The sequence below is a fragment of the Neopelma chrysocephalum genome, unplaced genomic scaffold (assembly GCF_003984885.1).
Source record: "Neopelma chrysocephalum unplaced genomic scaffold, ASM398488v2 Primary Assembly neopelma1_97, whole genome shotgun sequence".
In the NCBI taxonomy this organism is placed as follows: Eukaryota; Metazoa; Chordata; class Aves; order Passeriformes; family Pipridae; genus Neopelma; species Neopelma chrysocephalum.
In genome coordinates, this window is record NW_020897760.1 from 7,098,400 (window position 1) to 7,116,598 (window position 18,199).

Genomic DNA, 18,199 nt, shown 5'->3' on the forward strand with positions numbered 1-18,199 from the left:
GCAGTGGGAGGGGGAGGGAGAGCACTGTTACCAGGACAAAGTTCCAAATATTACATAATTTTCCACATATATTTTCAGAAAAACTTTTAGTTCAGGAAAACTAAATGCAAGTTAATTTATCAAACGTAAAAAAGGCTAAAGGAAAATAATTGAAATAAGAATTATTATAATTTTGAGTTTTCAGAAGAAAAAGTGCAGAAACTTCTCTAAGCAGCCTTTACATAGAAATTCTTCTCTTTGTGAAAAGTTCTTAAAATGGAAAAGGCTGTTTTGATCCCATGAGGTTAACTTGGGAGTTTGATGTATTTAACAAATACAGATGTTCATTCCCATCTTGTTTTTATTTCCACCCATTTTAAGCTGATTTAGGGTCTGGGTTTTATTCTTGTGAGTTTCTTTGTTATATGGGTGTTTTGGGTTTTTGTGTGTGTTCCTTTTTTTGTGTGTGTTTTGTTTGTTTTGGGTTTTTTTTGTTTTTGCATCCAGAACCATGAGTGACTTCTCAAGAAATGATCTCATTAGCAACCAGCAGTGGTCAGAGCAGTGACCTGGCTCCTGTAGTAGCAGTTGACTTGTAAAAGGTTTCATATAAGTTGTGTAATACATAAAGGAGGTTGGTGGAAAAATAGTCGCAAACAAACAAAAACCCACACTCTGAATGCAGTCCTATAGTTCAAATAATTCTCCATAGAGGTCAGTGGAAAGGGGGCTACTTTGTTTGGAGATTTTTTTTTTTAAAAACAGTTTCTTGTTATTGTATTCAAATTTAATTTCTACCTGCCTTTTTTAAATAACATAAAAAACCCTGTAGAGTAGGATAAATCCACAGTTCAGTATTATTTTTGAATATATCCTCCTGTAGCTGTCTGGCTTATTGTGGATCTGGAAGTACTTTTTCCAGACTTGCACAGTTTACAAGTTCAGATTGTAAACTCAGAAGTAATTAGATCTCAAATGGAAACTCGTGTGTTAATTTTTCTGTCACCACCTCCTGAAACCCAGTGAGTTCAAATGTTCTTTATGTCTGAATTGATGTCCTCCTTATGCTTCAGTTCTGCTATTACTTTCTCTTTAGAAGAATTTAAAACTTCTGTGAATAGAGTTTATTTTGCTCTAGCCAAGGCATAGTAGTGAGGAGTCTTTCTCAGATTTTCTAGGGCTTAAGAGATCTGTGATCACTTATTAAGTTCTGTGTAAATGAGACACATTGTAGGAATCGGCCTATTCTGTAGCTCTTAAAACTGATATGCCCTTTAGGGCTAATGCCCTTTCATTCTTAGAGTTGGGAAGTGTCATGATTTTATCAGACCTGGCCATTGTTTTCTGGCTTATATAGAAACCTATTCTGGTTTCGACCTTGATATTTCCAGTATCTGATCCCATGATATTTTTTCAAGCAGATACAGAGATCATCAGAAGAAAGAGGCAGTTTGTCTTTGTAATCCTCTCAACTTCATTGGTAAAAGTATACACAATCCAAAAACCAGTTGTCACTAGTAGTGCCCTAGCAGGCCTGAACTTAGAGCAACACCTTGTCAATCACAGCCTCATTTCTTTCTAAATCTGTACTATAGAAACATTAACCTAAACCAAAATGCTTAAGTTATAAAACAAACTTAACTTTTTATGGAAGTGTGTGTTTTTGGTAGAAGTGAGGGCTGTGTCATTATGGGTGAGCCTGAAGATGAGTTTTTAAAAACTAACTTCCTACCCTTTTATCATGGTAACTGTTCCATTAGTGGTTATTTGTATTCAGCTGCCATTCAGTCAGAATACTGTAGTACTTTAATGCTTTTATGAATACTCTAATTTTTTCTTAGTGAAAGGCATGAAAAAGGAATGGTTTCTCTACCCTATAGGGAGTATTACATATGAATCCTGTAATATTTTTTTGTGAAAGAAATATGTGAAATTGGTGGGCAAACATTTGATTTACATTCTTATTGATTATTTGAACCGCTCGTAATTTTATAAACAATATGAAATTAAGGAAAAGCCTACTGTGTTGGACATGGCTCAAAATCCAAGGCCCCATCCTTGGGCATTTCCTAAGCAGTTGTGTCATCAATATCCACCTTCAAGACTGTACAGGTAAGAGGAGACTGGCAATGTATTGTATTAACATTCACTGCAAGTGAAGTTACTGTCTTAGGTGCCTTCTGTGTCTTTTGCATAGAGCAGCCTTAAAAGGAAGTTAGACTGCGATGAGAGTGACTCCTGTGTGAGTTCTCACTTAATTCAGAACCATTGTATCTCCTGAACATAATTTGATTCATGTCATTGTGGAATTGTGGAATTTCAGATAAGCATTTGTATTTAAATATACAAGATTTATTTTTTTTTCCTAAACTAGTTTGAACAGTATGGCAGAACAGCAGTCTGTAAACATTGAGGGAAGGATCCCATCTCCTAGATTAGAATTTGTAGCAAGGGAGGACAGCCCGTAAAGTTCCAGGTCAGGAAATATCTAAGCTTTTCTAAGAAGTTCTTTTTTTATGTTAGATGTTTAAGTTTCTGACCTTTTTGACACCAGCTGACACTAATATGTTGAAGTTGTACTGTTGGAACTACAGGCCTTCTGCTACTGCTTGAACTACTACTAGTGTTTTCCTTTAGCTTTTCTGAAAAATATTTTTAAAGTTTATTTGTATTTTCTATCATAATCTTGTTTGATTCTGATCTCTTTGTGGAGCATAACCTTCTCATAAAGATCTGTGAGTTAATTTTTTTCATGTTGGTGCACAATGACTGGAAAGGCTGTTTAGGTAAACTAAAATGATTTGGTAACAGGATTCTGAGAAACCAGAGCTGAAACCAGGATATTTAAAAAAATATTTTTGACTCTGGATGTTTTTGAAGACATTAGTAATGCACATTGTAAATGATTGTACATAAATAACTTTTTTACCTTTCAGTGCTTATGTTCAGTAAATACATAACTGCAGTTGTTTATTCTGCAGCTTTTAAATTGAAGAAAAAATCCCTTCTCTTTAAGAACTAGGAAAGGTGTTTCCTCTGTAATGGGTTGCTTTTATGCTGAACTTCTTGTGAGGCTTTTGCTGTTCAGATGGAGTAGTACTTAATGGAAGTTCTAGGAATAGTTACCTGTATGAAGCTGCTCATGCCATGAACTGTAAATGTAACATTTTTAAGGGATGGAGATAAAAAGTAAAATATGTTAATGACAGTTCTGTGAAAATTGGCTTGTCAAAGACAAGGGATTGAAACAGAAAAATTGCCAGGTTTTCTTACAGCTGCCACCAATTTCATTGTTCATGTTTGTGTGTTTAAGGTAAATCAGTAGAAACATTCCAAAATTCCTTTTGCAACTGAGCTCAACAAACTCCTGGAGCTTTAAATGATACTATTAATCTTGATCTTGTTTTTACTTAATTAGCAGGGAACTTTAGCAGTGTCTTTGGTAGGTAATTCATTGTATTAACAGAATACTTAGCACTGAGGCATACAAGCTAATAATATTTCAAGTGCTATGTTTAACTTGGGGAATAAACATAGATGTGCCATTTTTTGATAGCACATTAAGTAAAATTGGTTATTAGTTAACATTAATGATGCCTAAACATAGATAATTTACTTCTGAAGTTTGTAAATTGATTACAGTTAATAATAATTGGAAAGGTTTGAAGAAGTGCAGCACATGTGATTGGAAAGTATAATAATTTAATAATATAGTATAATTTACATTTTTCTACAGATATGCATGTGGATGAGCTACATTTTAATGCTCTGAATGTCTGAACAATATAATCTTTTTGTAAATTAAGAAACTTACAAAAATAAAAAAAACACCTCAGGATGAGAGATATTAAATGTGGCTATTATTATTAATTTAGGTAATTTCTGTCTGCATCACTATGCCATGGTAATTCATTGTTGTTCCACTTCAGTTGGATTTTACTCTAGCTGTAGTATTTTTATATATTTTTAAGAGCTAAGTTGAAGTGTATTAGTTTTAGACTGTGCAACATAGAACAGCCACTATATCATATTGTAAATGTGTTATCATTGTTACTTAGAAAACATTGTGCTCAGTGAATTTTGAAACAGGGGTGCAGCCTATGTGCAGATGTGCCGGATAAAAGCCGCATAGTTACATTTCTTAATTGTTTCACCTTGTTTACTTTTTTAAGCTCATACTCCTGTTAAGCAATATTCTTTGTACTGAAAGCTAGTTGATTGGTCAAGATTTTCATTTGCACATGGCCCATGTCCATGGTAAACAACAAAAACCCCCACCAACCAAACAAGAGTAATTAACAATGACCATGTAATCTTTAATTTTAAGATTAACAAATGCAAACTTCAGACAAGTTCATATTCTATGTGTCTCTACCTTATTTTTGAGCACAGTATCTCCTTTTTTGTTCTTTCAGGCGTTTTAAATTTCAGATTTTATCTTTAATTTGAGCTTTTGAAGATTTGTGTATTAAAGATCCTATTTTTTTGGTTTTGGGATCCTGTTGGCACTTGTGGAGAAGTTTGTCACTGGATCAGACAACAGGTCTCCTTTTTCTACATTCTATCACTTACATCAGGGCCGGGTACATATTTTTAAGGAAAGAACCTTCCAGAAATGAAACCACATGATCTCTGTTATACCCACTCAATTTGTAATTATCTACAGTTTCCATAACTGGTTGTTTGAGGCAGATGATTGTGTTTGGTAACCAGTGCAACATTTAATATTTCTGTGTGGTCGTAATCCACAACTGTAAACTAGATATCTTCATAATTCCACTTTCTTTCTCTTAGTTACTCATTTCCTATCTTGATATGTGTCCTATGTTGTTCTACTTGCTGATAACATTAAATTTCATATATTTAGCCAAAGTGAAACAAGAAGTACTTTCTACATTAGCATCAGCAATGAATACTGCTGTTAGTAAGCTTCTTGTCTTTACTACGTACAAACTGATTGTACTGGACAACAAAATAAGTGTTCCAGGAAGACCTAAAACAAAGTACCTAAAATCAAGATCTCAGAACTCTTAAGTGTTATTTGTGTATTTCTCAAAAAATAAAAAAATGTGCAGAGAAACTCCTGAAATTTTATGAAAAATATTTTTTAAAAAATAGTTGTCATCAGGAGGTAAACTGTTCAGTCTTTGCTAGCAGTTATGCTGAACTTGAAGATCAGTTTTTCTGCAAAAACTGCTTGGGAGCATTGAATCTTCATAGCTTGAATGAATGACTTGGACTTACAATATGCCTTGTGTACATTACAGTTCATTCTGTTGCCTTTTTTATATAGATTTTTCTGTGTTTAATAAAATAGGAGTTTCTAACTGAAAATTAGGACCCAAGTTGCTCAGATTGTAGCCATTTATAGGCTTTGTCAGCTCGTAAGCATTCAATTTCAACGAGTTGATTTATGCTGAATTGAAAGAACTGTGTGCAGCAGGGATGTGGCTTATATATATCACTTATATTTAAACTGTAGTATCCTATTTATGTGGAAGAATAATGCTTTGAATGCCATTAGTAGAGATAAGATTTTGTGTAGAAGTACACATCTGATGTCACCTCAAAACTAATTTTTCTTCTCCTTGGTGGAGAGCTGAAGAGGACTTGATCAGTACAAAGGTTGTTACAGAACATGGGGGATTTTGGTAGTCTGAATTGAATATAACCATCCCTGAAGGTATTTAAAAGATATGTAGATGTGGTGCTTGGGGGCATAGTTCAATGCAACTTGGCAGTGCAGGATTAGTGGTTGGACTCGGTCTTAAAGGTCTTCTCTAACCAAAATGTTTCTATGATTCAGGGTTATGGTTCTAATTTTTTGATTATATTTTTTTAACTATATATTTAAGGCTGTAACTTGATTAGTAAATGAACTGATACTAACACTGTTTTAGCCATTCCCACTGTGATTTTTTAAAACTTTTTTTTCCCCCCCAAATGTTGTAGCATGGTGCTTTTCAGTGCATCTTTATATTTGTTAAAATGTTAGCACAAGATGCTTGATTTGCATCAGGGTATTCAAGTCAGATGAAAGCCAAACTACATGATGAAATAACTACTTGCCAATAAGCTTCCAGTGTAATAGCAGTTTCTCAGCTGTAGTTATTAGTCAGCTCGTGAGGTTTCCCCTGACAATATCCCTTGACCTCCCCACAGTTTTCAGCAATTTTGTTTTAACTGCTGTATAGGGAAGGATCTTTTGGGTTGCTTGCTTAGCCATAGACTCCATTTCTACCAAAAGACCATGTTATTCCTTGAGTACCTTGTTCCTCTTGACTTACTTTTTAACCTTTATGGATGCTGATTATGCCAATACAACTGTTATAGAATGAAATTTTTGTTTCAACAGTAGTTGAGTTCACCTTCCAGCGGCTCTGTACAAGTTGTGTTCCCATGTTGGAAACGTGGTTTTCTGTTCCCAAGTGCAGTTTAATAATGTGTCTTCAGCTGAGAAGTACCATTTATAATGACAAATAAGAGACTACAGTTAAGGAGAAAGGTTTCATACAGTGCCAGAAACTCTTGATAACTCTTCTAAAAGCTAAATTTAATTTGTTCCTTAAATGTTTTGAAAAATTCACTTGTGTATGTGCATGTGTATTTAGTGTATGACACACACTTTATTACTGCCATTACTGAAACAATAAATTAATGTTAGGCTATGCTGAATGAATAATCAAAAGTAGAAAAAGTACACGTTCTCTTTGCTTTCAACAACTGATGTGTTAATTTCTTCCAGCTTCCAAAATCCACTGTTAAATTTGGCATAAATTTTACTTTAAGATGGTGGGCTTCATTTTTTTCCCGCATGGTCAGCCTTCATTGTAGAAGATATGCTCCTGCCAAAAAGTAATAACGAGCTTTTGTCATGGTTACTTGCCCAACTGTTTAAAATTTTCTTTGGGCAATTACATAGCATGGAGAATGCTTGTTGCCAGTCCCCCCATCCTTTCCCTTCCACACTCCACTTATCTCATTGCCATACATTCCTTAGTGCCTAATTCTGTATCTTTTTTATATCCTACTTTAATAGATTTATGTACTTTTTCATATAGACACTTTCGCGCAGGCGCTTATCTACGTAGCTTTTTTTTACAGTAAGTAAAAAAAATTTAAAGAATAGTTTAGTAGATGTTTAAGACAGTTTAAAAGATAAAATTGTGTGAGATTTGTATACATGAGTTAAATTAAAACTGTTAACTACTCTTTAGGAAAAGATATATATATATTTAGTACAACAAAATATTTATTTTAAACTTTAAACCTACTGCAACAAAAGTTGAATAACTGTAAAATGCCAATATTAGATAGCAATGCTAATAGATGGAAAATCAATCTATTTGGATAATACAATAATTATCAAATCATTGTGTTAAATAATTCTTAAAGCAACATTTCTTTTCATATACTTATATTTGAGTGTTTATGTACTGGCCAGTGATTTCATTCATTCATTTCATTCATTCATGGCTAGGCTTCGCGAACGAAGATTTGGGAAGGGCTCTACCCATTTTTCATGCAAGCGCGTTGGTGGCTAAAAAGGCCAATACGAGATAGAACTGGCCAGTGATACTTTTACTAAAAATGCCGGGACTACCTAAAACCTAATTCAAATAAAAGCTTTCATTTAAAAAAATAATTATTGGAATTATTCTTGCTGTGGAAAAGTTAATATGTCAAAGTTGTATGTTTAAGACCACATGAAAGACAAAACAGCTCTCTAAGCAGTGATCCGAGCATTCATGGTGTATATTTTTCTGGTGGTGTAATAAAACCAGAGGTTTCATAATCAGGTTCAGAAAATGCTTTCATTTAAAAAACTTTATTTTCATTTTCTCATTTCTCATTGTTAATGTTTCATATTTAATTTTTGAAACTTGTAATGAATTGAAATTATTGAGAAAGCTTGAGTATGAAGGGCATTGGACATGCAGTTTTAGTATCACTGTAATTCTTTTACTCTTTGCAAGTTTGTTGGCAGTGTATTGTCCAGCCTATCCCACTTCACCTTGTTTCTTTTTTTTTTTTTTTAATAGAAATTTAAATTGATGACTAGGGAGGACTGTTGCATGATGAACCTCGGGTGAAAAATAAAAGTAATTTTCATAAATTTTGACTACCTGTCCCTTTGAGACAAAGCGTTATATTGTATAATTTTGAAGAGTTAAAATTTGGCTACTTGGAAGCTCAATCTCACCATGTTTTCCAAAATGATAAAAGTTAGAGCATTGTGCAGACTATAGATAGACTTGAGATCCTAGTTCATTGTGCGTTTTTGAAATTTTACTCTTCTGTGTTCCATCAAGATTTGTCTTTCTGTGCAGCAGATGAAAATAAAATACATACTATTGCATGGATTTGAGCCCTTCTAGCACTGTCAGTTGGAGATACCTATAGCTGAATTTTGACCAGTTTCTAATATCACTGGGTTTTTGTTGTTTTTTTCTGCTATAGTAAGTTGGAAAATGCTTAGTGTCCTGCAGTGCAAGAACTTTTTAGAAAGCTTAGTTATGGAAATTTTTTTGAGGGGGGAAGGTGGTAGTGATACAGAGTGGGGGTATGGAATTAAAGCATGACCTTGCCTCTAAGACATAATATTTTTAACTAAGAGAGTATCTTGACTTTTATATGTAGATAAATCTAAATATATTACTTTTTTATATCAAAAAGTAGAGAAAAGGAAGTCTTTGCACTTGCTTTGCTCATGTCTAAATGTTGCTGATTTCCAGCATTGATTAATTCATTAATATCTGTATATCTTATGACACTGATCTTCTTTACCTCTTGACTCTCTGATCTTACTCCACTAACATGTTTTTAACCAAAGCAAATAATTTTTTTCTGGCCTGCATTCAAAAGCAAGACTTATTCCATCCAACTGGCTATCTAGGTATTAGATATGTTCAAGAAAAAGAAACTCAAGGTGGAATTTTGCTGGAATTCTATGCAAGAATTCTGGACAGTATTCCAAATAGTGTCTGTCTGGTGCTTTGTACACTGGTATTAATGCTTCCCTGATTCTGGTAGGAAAATCTTGTCTGTCTCTTCCTCTACCCCCCCATCTGTGTTGGCAGCATCAGGTTCATTGGTTTTTCTTTTTCTATGAGTAAGCTAGTAGTCCTTAATGGGCATTTCTCTAGTTTGTCCTTAAATTGTGGATTTCATCAGATTTTTGGGATGTCAGTCCTCTGGGTCATCACCTTTCTCCAGTGTGATCTTTCCCAGTGTTAATAGTGGCTTACTGTCTTGTTTTGATACTTTTCTACTTTTTCTGTCCAGTTCCTTAGTGCAAGCATTCTTAAAAAAACTTCACTTCAGCCTATCTTGTATCAGCTATTCACCACCATTTTTTGTCTTTCAAAAAAATTCTGGGTAACCACTAATTTTTTTTTTTTTCTTTTTAGTGTACTTTAGAGTTCTTATGTGAGCCCTTTTGAGTCATGATTAATATTCTTACATGGTATTATATGAGTTGCTTCAGTTAAAGTGAAGGTTTTACTGTGGTTTTTGTCTTATTTGGAAAATGAGTTATTACAGAGGGCTACTAAGTCTCGCACAGTCCACCTTTCATGAAACTAATGTTTATCTCTGCAGAATTTGTTCTGACCCCTTGAATTTTATTTAGACCAGATAAAGAGCTGACTTACTTATAATTTCATGTTTATAACTGAGAGCATTTTTTAATAAATAACTAATAATATCAGTAAACTTTTCAAATACAATCTGAATATGTCTTTCAGCTAATGGTAATGACAACAAGAAATTCAAAGGTGATGATAAAATGGATGGGGCTCCTTCTCGTGTTCTTCATATCAGGAAATTGCCTGGGGAAGTGACAGAAACAGAAGTTATTGCTTTAGGTTTACCCTTTGGTAAAGTAACCAACATCCTGATGCTGAAAGGGAAAAATCAGGTAATATGTTGCTTTCCATTTTTTAATATGTCTGATTTCAAAATGTATTGTTAAAATGTTGTTGAAATAAGTCATATAACAGTAAGCAGTAAAGAAAAAAAAAGAGCTTTTGTTCCTTTCAGTTTTTTAATGAACTTACACCACCTTTTAGTAAATGTTGGGGTGAATCAGGGAATGGTTGGCAGCTACCTAAAGCAGAAAGTTAGCTGCAAGATAAGTACTTATTCCTGTGCCTTCACAAGTGAATTTTTGGAGATCAAGTAGCTTAGGAAATAACATTGGTATATAGAGAATAACATTTTCTGAAGACTGATATTTGTTAAAATGTGTTATCAAACCCTGTGTTTTTTTAATATGCTGCTAATATGAAGATTATCTGATTTGTAAATACTGAAAGTTAACTGTTTTCATTACAGGCATTTTTGGAACTTGCTACAGAAGAGGCAGCTATCACTATGGTTAATTACTACTCTGCTGTGACACCTCATCTTCGTAACCAACCTATTTATATCCAGTATTCCAATCATAAAGAACTAAAGACTGATAACACACTTAACCAGGTACATTTACTGTTCAGTAGTATTAGAAGAAAACGCACACAGTAGAGGATGAGGCATGGCATGTGTCCTTGGCTCATGTGGCCTATGTTTACATTATTTGGTTTTGCTGGCATTCTAACACTACTGTAGTCTTTACTATGATCATTCCATTTTGTGGCACTTGAAGGGGTTCTACTTTCTCTGTGATCTTTCCATTATGACAAATTTTCTTAATTTTTCCTTGAAGTAAAAAGATTCTGAGGTGTGTTTTACCTTTAAATAACTTTAAAGTTATTGTCTTAGTTTAGAGACTGTAGGATAATAAAATTAACTTTTTGATTCTGACACCTGAGATTCCAGTGCTGATTTGAATTTCCCCAGTGGTGATGGCTAATGCCAATGCCTACATTCCAGTGCTTTGAATGATCACTCCAGTAGCACTGGTAACCTCAGCTTATGTGATCTGCTGTTCCTGGAGAAGAATATCATAATGATTGCTCTAGAGACATATGTACTTTATAACAAAAAACCAGTTTGCTCTTGCTTCTACAGGACCTATTTCACAATAAATATAGATACATGTCTGTTTTTAGTAGAACATAAAAATTAGAAAAAGTAACGTAGTGACCATTTCATACAAACTATAGAGGGATAAAAGGCACTCAACTTACCACAAATCAGATGGTTATTTTAAGATTAATTTTTTGTGTTGCCTTTTTGATGATACAAAAACGGTGTAAGTGCCAAGTTACAGTTTCTGTTAATTGTGTCTTCTCTTAGGACACATAAATAGTATAGTTATATAACAGCTTGAAAGACCTTTTGTTTCACATCAAGTATAGTGTTGATTTTTCTGTTGATCTTTCTACACATTCTTGTTCCTTAGAATCTTTTGATTATCTACTAAAAGTGCTTTTTAAAAATTGAGGCTCCCCAACCCAGCAATTGTCAGCGACAAAGAAAAATAAATACCTTCATTTACTTTTGAAAAAGTGGAGTAGAGGATGAATTCTGTCTACACATACAGTGGATGAACATATTCCCTAAGCAATGTTCTTACATTGTCCTTTGGTTTCTCTCCTGATAGTGGTTTCGTACTTCACATATTCACCTTTCCAACCTATAGGATGTGCTGACTTTTCAGCAGCTTTTATGCCACCATACATATTAATGACCAGTCTTAACATATATTCCAAGTCTTTGGGAACTTAAAACTAAGTTTAATTTAGAACTAAATGATATAAATAGGTACTTGGCAGTACGTATTCTAGTATCTCATGAGACATTCTATAAAGTGTAAGATGGTTGGATATTCTTTTTTCTGTAAGAAAAAATAAAGAGGGTGCAGGTATTACTTGTGTAGTCTGGTGTTCTTTTGGATACCTAAACCTTAAAATTTTTAATCTGTATTTGAAGGCTTTCTCATCAACTCAAATTCATTTTGAAGTTGTCTTTTTCTGGATGTTCAAGCAGGAAGATGTGAAGAAGTCAGAATGTTAGTATGTGTAACTGGAAAGATAGGATAAAAAAACCTGGAGAAAGCTGCAAGTATCTTCTTTATAAAGAAGATAGAAAAAAACCTGTTTAACCAAGGGGTACTTTAGACAGCCAGGCCTTGGCTGGAGAGGTTCCATTGAACTGAGCTTTTCTGAACTTCTCAGCAATAGTAGTTTTGGAGATTATTTTTACTTATATGCTCAGAATGAGTTGGTTCTGAATAAACATTCAAAAAAGACCATTGAAGTTTTCATTTCAGTTTGTAATTCTATGAAAATCCTTTTCCTGTGAGACATCAAAACACCAAGAGGAGCATTTAAACTCAGATATAAAACAAATATCTCTTACTTTATTTTGTGCAGTTTCTAGACTCAGGAGAATTGAGAGTAGCATGACCTCTGTAACTTTAGATCTCTTTAATCATCCTCCTGTCATAAATGCATGGGTTTAGTCCTTCTGCATAGACATTGCAACATTTAGAAATAAATGTTATACTTTCAGTGGTATATCTGATCTTTTAAAATTAATTTAAGTTTTGCAAAAATAAAAAAAAAACTTTGCGTGCTACTTGTATGTCTTCAAATTGACTATTTATATATTATGTTATTTTTGTTGTTATTTTTAACTTGTTTGACAAAATACTCATCATTTACCACTGCTAAGTCCTCTATTCCTTCATGTATTCACATTGATTCTAGTGGAATGAAATGTATAAGCATAGATAGTGCTAACAAGTTAGTCTTATGTTAAAATTGACTTCACAGATTTTAGTTCCTTGGTTATACAGTCTAAACTTTTCTAGTCATTTTAAGAGTGTGTTTTATTTCATATGTGCTTCTGTGCTTATAGAAAGAATAGGAGGTAATTATGCAACTCAGCCAAATATCTGGCCAGCTTGAAAGTTGTGTGTTTCATATGTTAGGGAAAAGAAGTGTTGTTATCAAAAGATGTTTTCGCAGAGTTACAGTAATTAATGTTAAATGTAGAGGTAAAGTTTGTTTTCCCAACTGGTGTTCACTAGGTCTTCTTTTTTTCCTTCTCCCCCACTTTCCTTATTCATTGATTCGTTTCAGTATGAGGAGTATCATGTAAGTTGTGAGACATGAAAATGTGTAGTAGCTCTAATATCTTTAAAATATGCAGTATGCATTAATATGGTGGTTATTATTTTTACCTGGCATGCTCACTTGTCTCTCTTGTTTTGTATTGTTTTGCTTCATAAGGCTACTGTAATGAAAGTATTAAATGGAACCCTTTTTTCTGCACTTTTTCTTTCTCAGAAAAAGACATCTAATCTTTCTGATACTGTCAGCTTTGGCAGTGGAAGTAGTTACATAGATGTGTGTTCATGTGATATCATCCTGTGGTTACCTTTGAACTTCTAAAATCCTGCTTGTGTTTAAAAACCAAAAAATCCCCACACATGGAGAGGATTTTGTTTTTCTTTTTACAAAAGAGGGTGGATAACAGACACCAGTTTGTTTACCTCTTGGATACTATTTTCTGACATTTGTCAGTCTTGTGTATTATTTCATTGTGTTAAAACTGAGAAGTTTGGAAGATTAGTTTAGCATTTTCCTTTTCTATCAGAGCCTTCTACATAATTAAAATGGGAGTAAAATGTTAACTGTGAAACAGTCTTTTGAAAAATAAGATACTTCTGGTTCCTGTAGGGTTGGGGTTTTTTGTTTGTTGGTTTGTGGGTTTATTTGATTTTATTTCCTTTAAAGGAAAGAGTCTTGAAAGCTACAAAATCCTCACTTCCTTTATCCTTACTAGTAGAACAATAAGCTTGCTACTAGAAAGACTGATATTGGTGCCATTTGAAGCCACTCCTTACTGTGACATAAGGATTAATTGATGTTTTCATTTTTGTTGTCTCTTCTCACAGAGTCAGACTGCATTGCACTTACGTTGTGTTATGTCTGTAGCTCTGAGTTTTAAATAAGTGGAGTATTTTATGTTTCTGGAGTTAACTATATTAATATTACTAATTAATTTCAAGCTATTATCTTGAAATATTAATCTCTCTTCTGTCTTTTTTTTTTTTTAAAGCGTGCCCAAGCTGTTCTTCAGGCAGTGACGGCTGTGCAGGCAACAAACGCTCCCATTAGTGGGACCACTGTTAGTGAGAGTGCAGTGACTCCAGCACAAAGTCCAGTACTTAGAATAATTATTGACAATATGTACTATCCAGTAACCCTGGATGTTCTTCATCAGGTAGGTCAAATTTCATTTTAACTTAAGCTATGATTAGGAGGAACGCATGTGTAAAACTCTGTGATGTTTTTGGCAGATATTCTCTAAATTTGGTGCTGTATTGAAGATAATCACATTCACAAAGAATAACCAGTTTCAAGCTTTACTGCAGTTTGGTGATCCAGTAAATGCACAGCAAGCAAAACAAGTAAGTATAGTTCTCTTTTAAGTCTGGAGATAGTCCTGTACTCTAAGCACTTGTAAAATGTTAATCTAACAGAATAACAACGTGTTGTACACCTCCACCACTTGCGTCAATTTTTTGAGATTAAAAAAATAATTGAGAGTTATTGTATAATGTTGTTACATTGTGTGAAATCAGTTTTCACACAATAGTTTATTTACAGGTAGATTTTTTACAGATACTGTGTCAAAAGTATTTTATACATCTGTATGAACAAATATTATCATAAGATTCCACAGAGATGAAATAACATGCGGGACTGCAATTGCGAAAATGTCAACCGGAAGTAAAAATGTGGGATTTAACGGTGATGCATAATTAATTCACTCTAAGCAGCAAATTTAGTAAGCCCATTGCATTGTTGTTAGATGCCTTTGAAGCATCAAAACAAAGATGCGCTTTGTGGATTAGTTATAGGTTTGTGAAAGTATTTAGTTATAGTATCGTAAAAAAATAATCTAGACTCCGTTATAACCGTAAATACCCAGAAGAGTGAGTGCAGTTTTGCCTGTGACCAGACTGTGAAGGAGCTTTGCAGCAGTGATGGATGAGCAGGATCTTGCTTTTGTTTTATGGGAAATTCTCCTATCCTGTAGGAGAGGTAAGAACAGGTAACTGGTTTTACTCATTATGGCAGGAGAGAACCTGTGAATAAATTATGACAAAGATCAACAGCATGTCATCTAGACCAGATGTTTTTAATTAATTGAATGGGATATGTTCACATTTGTGGCAATAGGAAAGTCAAACCGAAGGTGAAGGCTAGATTTTTTTTTTTATGATAACTTTCAAGAGATAAGTGGAATTAATTTATATTTTCAAACCTTCATATGCAGTCTGGGTTTGAGGAAGGCTGATTAAAATTGATGTGCTGGTTAAGTTTTGCTTGGCAGCATAGAAAGTGCTTATTGCCCATAGATGACAGAATAGCTGAGAATTTCACGAAAGTGAAAAGCTCACACCTCAGGCTAAGTTAGCAATTAATATCTCTTAGTAGAGGAAAGACAAAAATAGACTTAATTTTCTGTTATAAAGAATAAGGACTATATTGAAATAAGGACTTCATTAAGTGGTGGAGGATGGTAATTTTTGTCCTTATCACCAAATGAAATAGTGGGCATTGAGTAAAAAACTCTGAGCTGGTCAGGACAGGGAATCCCAAAAAATGAGATGTTTTCAAAAAATAGAGTGTAAGTTTTCATGCTATTGAGGAAAACAAAGAGAAGAAGAGAGAAGAGACAAGATGATTTGCAGCTTGAATATGGTGATCTATTTTAGCATAATCTACTCCTGAAAAGCAGTCTGGAAATACTTGTAGATCTGGAGCACAGTTGAAATTAGGGATGTCCTTTTCAGAATTGAAGTAATATCAAATATTAGATTGTGCCTCAGAGTAGAGGGAGATGCAGATACGTCACTGTGCTACGTAAGAATTTGTATGAGTGGGATACACCTTGCAGGTTTTAAGTACGTTTAGAATAGTAGTACAGAAGCTAGATGTTAACCTACAAATGCTGCAGAAATCAATTCTAGACATTTAGATTCATATTTGAAATATTCAATAAACAGTTGGCTGCTGAATGTGTTTGTTGCAGAAGGTTGTAATTCAGTTTTGGTTCATGTTTGGAAAGGTAATTTTCAGTAGTAGATGTTATTGCTGCTTTTAAAGTGCATTTTTGATGCAAAATGTGACATCAAATGATAAGTCTTTTGACTTCGTTTTTTGAGTCTTACATATATTATCAGAAGAATTAATGGAAACATGACGTCTGTGGAATGGACTGTAGTGATTTGAAAATTTTCAGTGTAATTCTAGGAATATATTATTAAAAAGTGACAAATAACTAAAGAGTGAGGTATGTAAAAGTATGAAAGGAGCCTAAGAATCTCTTGCTGTTGTTGACTTCTGGCAAACTGATACTAGCTTGTGGGATACTGTATTGGTCATAATTTAAAAAAAAAAGCATGTATTTGTTTCTCCAGTTTTGCATGTTTTAATTAGGGTACCTGTTGACTAGTGGTAGCTCACGTGTGGATGACTAAACTTCACTGAATAAGTAACTTCTGTGTGTACAGTCATTGTCAGAGTGATCTTAGAGCCTTAGTGACAAATTGAAATGGTCTTGCATTTATAGTTTCATATTTTAACCAATCTATACATAAATAGACAAAATGCTAAGAGTGATACCAACTGCAGTTATTGAAGGATGCTAAATTTGAAGGAAGGTTTGATTTCCCCACTGCCCTCACCCTAGAGTAAAATAAATACAGTTCTTATGGTTGAGCTACTGTGATAAAATGTGAAGTGCCACCAGAACAAAAATACGTAAAGGAAAGAAGCAGTCAGAGGATAGGACTTCAGTTTAAATATGTCTGGAAATACAGTAAAAGTAAAAGCAAGAGGATATGGCAGCTACACCTAAGTTGCATGGAATTCAAAATTAAAAGCATGATATAAGAGTAAAAAAGTTTTCAATTTGTTTTCCATCCATTTTGACTATAGAAGATAATGGGGAAATTTAATTTTCCACTGGCACTCTTCACAGGAAATCAGAATGTGGCCTTAATAGAAATTGAAGACTTTTTAAGGAAGTTAAAGAGCAATTTGAAAAACTCAAGTGATGTAAGTACCAAGGAGAGATGCTATGCATTTGAAGGTTCTGAGAAGATAGTGACACTGACAAGAATGTACAGTACGAAACCTCTAGCCCTGTGGGATGTCTTTTGCTGTTTAAATGAGCAACTAGTGAAAAATTGCATTCCTGCTCCACTTGTTTTGTGAGAAACTCATTTCCTGTAAAAGTAGATAGTGCCTACACTGATACATGTTTCATCATCACCCTCAGATTGGATCATTATAGGTTCGTTATACTGGCAAGTGAGGGTGAAGACTGTGAACTTCAGGTGTAATGCAGCAGTTTAGCCAGGGGTGGAGAAGGAGCTCATAACGTGCAACAGTAGAGCACATTGAACTGCTGTTTCTCCTAATGAAGAGGGTTTTGTCCTGGAGATGTCTGTATTTGTAAGGAGATATTGTAGCATTAAAAATAACTCATTTTCATTGTAAATGGTGAATAGTCTCAGGATTAGCAGCAAACTTAAATATTTGAATATCAGTAGTTTGATGTACCGTGGAAAGATAAGAGTGCTGGTGTTTGTCTGAAAAGCTGGCTAATTCAGAGTGATGCCTTTGTGTAAGTGTACTGAAAGTATTCTTGCCAAATCATGGATATTAACAGTTATTAATGCCTCGTCTGTAGATGATTAACTGAGATTCATACATAGTGCATGACAGTCATCTTAACCCAACACAGGTTAAAAATATCACTAGTCTAATTGAGAGTTTCTGTTATAGTTAGCCAGTTGAACCTTACTTGGCCCATAGGTGATTGAGTAACTCTGCAGAGATTCCAGTGAGGTTTGACTGTACATTCAAGGTGTCATCTTTCCAGTTGTTTTGACTTACAGCTTCAGGGTATCTCTACACTTATATGCAAAAGATCTCTGCTAGGCTACATTGCCCTAAAATCTATAATAGGAACTTCAGGTAGTCATTGCAGAATGGAAGAATGGACACCTCTAGATCAGGTACTTAACTTCAGGGCTATTATCCGCTATTATTGTATTAAGCATTTTTGGACATCTTTAATCCTGAGGAGCACAATTTGTGCTCAAAAACGATAAGTAGCATTCAGGTAAACAGAAGAGTGCTGTAGTGCTGTATCAGAAAGCCCAGGAAGTGCAGCAACAGGTCCTTCAGTCAAAGAACTGCACATAATTTTTGAGAATGGAATGATTTTACAGACTTTTTAGCCACAGAAA

At 34.1% G+C, this 18,199-nt stretch overlaps 1 protein-coding gene across 9 annotated transcripts in view; it reads left to right on the forward strand.

Annotated features, from left to right (window-relative positions):
- The window catches only part of PTBP2 (polypyrimidine tract binding protein 2), a 48,595-nt gene that overhangs the window by 14,692 nt on the left and 15,704 nt on the right, over positions 1–18,199 (forward strand). For 5 of the 9 annotated variants that reach the window (XM_027694252.1, XM_027694247.1, XM_027694249.1 and 2 more), the window contains 4 exons: positions 9,726–9,898; positions 10,315–10,458; positions 13,990–14,154; positions 14,231–14,341. In XM_027694252.1, the coding sequence (XP_027550053.1) occupies positions 9,767–9,898; positions 10,315–10,458; positions 13,990–14,154; positions 14,231–14,341 (552 nt within the window). In that variant the 5' untranslated portion in view covers positions 9,726–9,766. Of the gene's footprint in view, positions 1–9,707; positions 9,899–10,314; positions 10,459–13,007; positions 13,023–13,989; positions 14,155–14,230; positions 14,342–18,199 lie in introns of all 9 variants that reach the window. The other 4 variants (XM_027694245.1, XM_027694246.1, XM_027694248.1 and 1 more) reach the window with 2 other exon arrangements.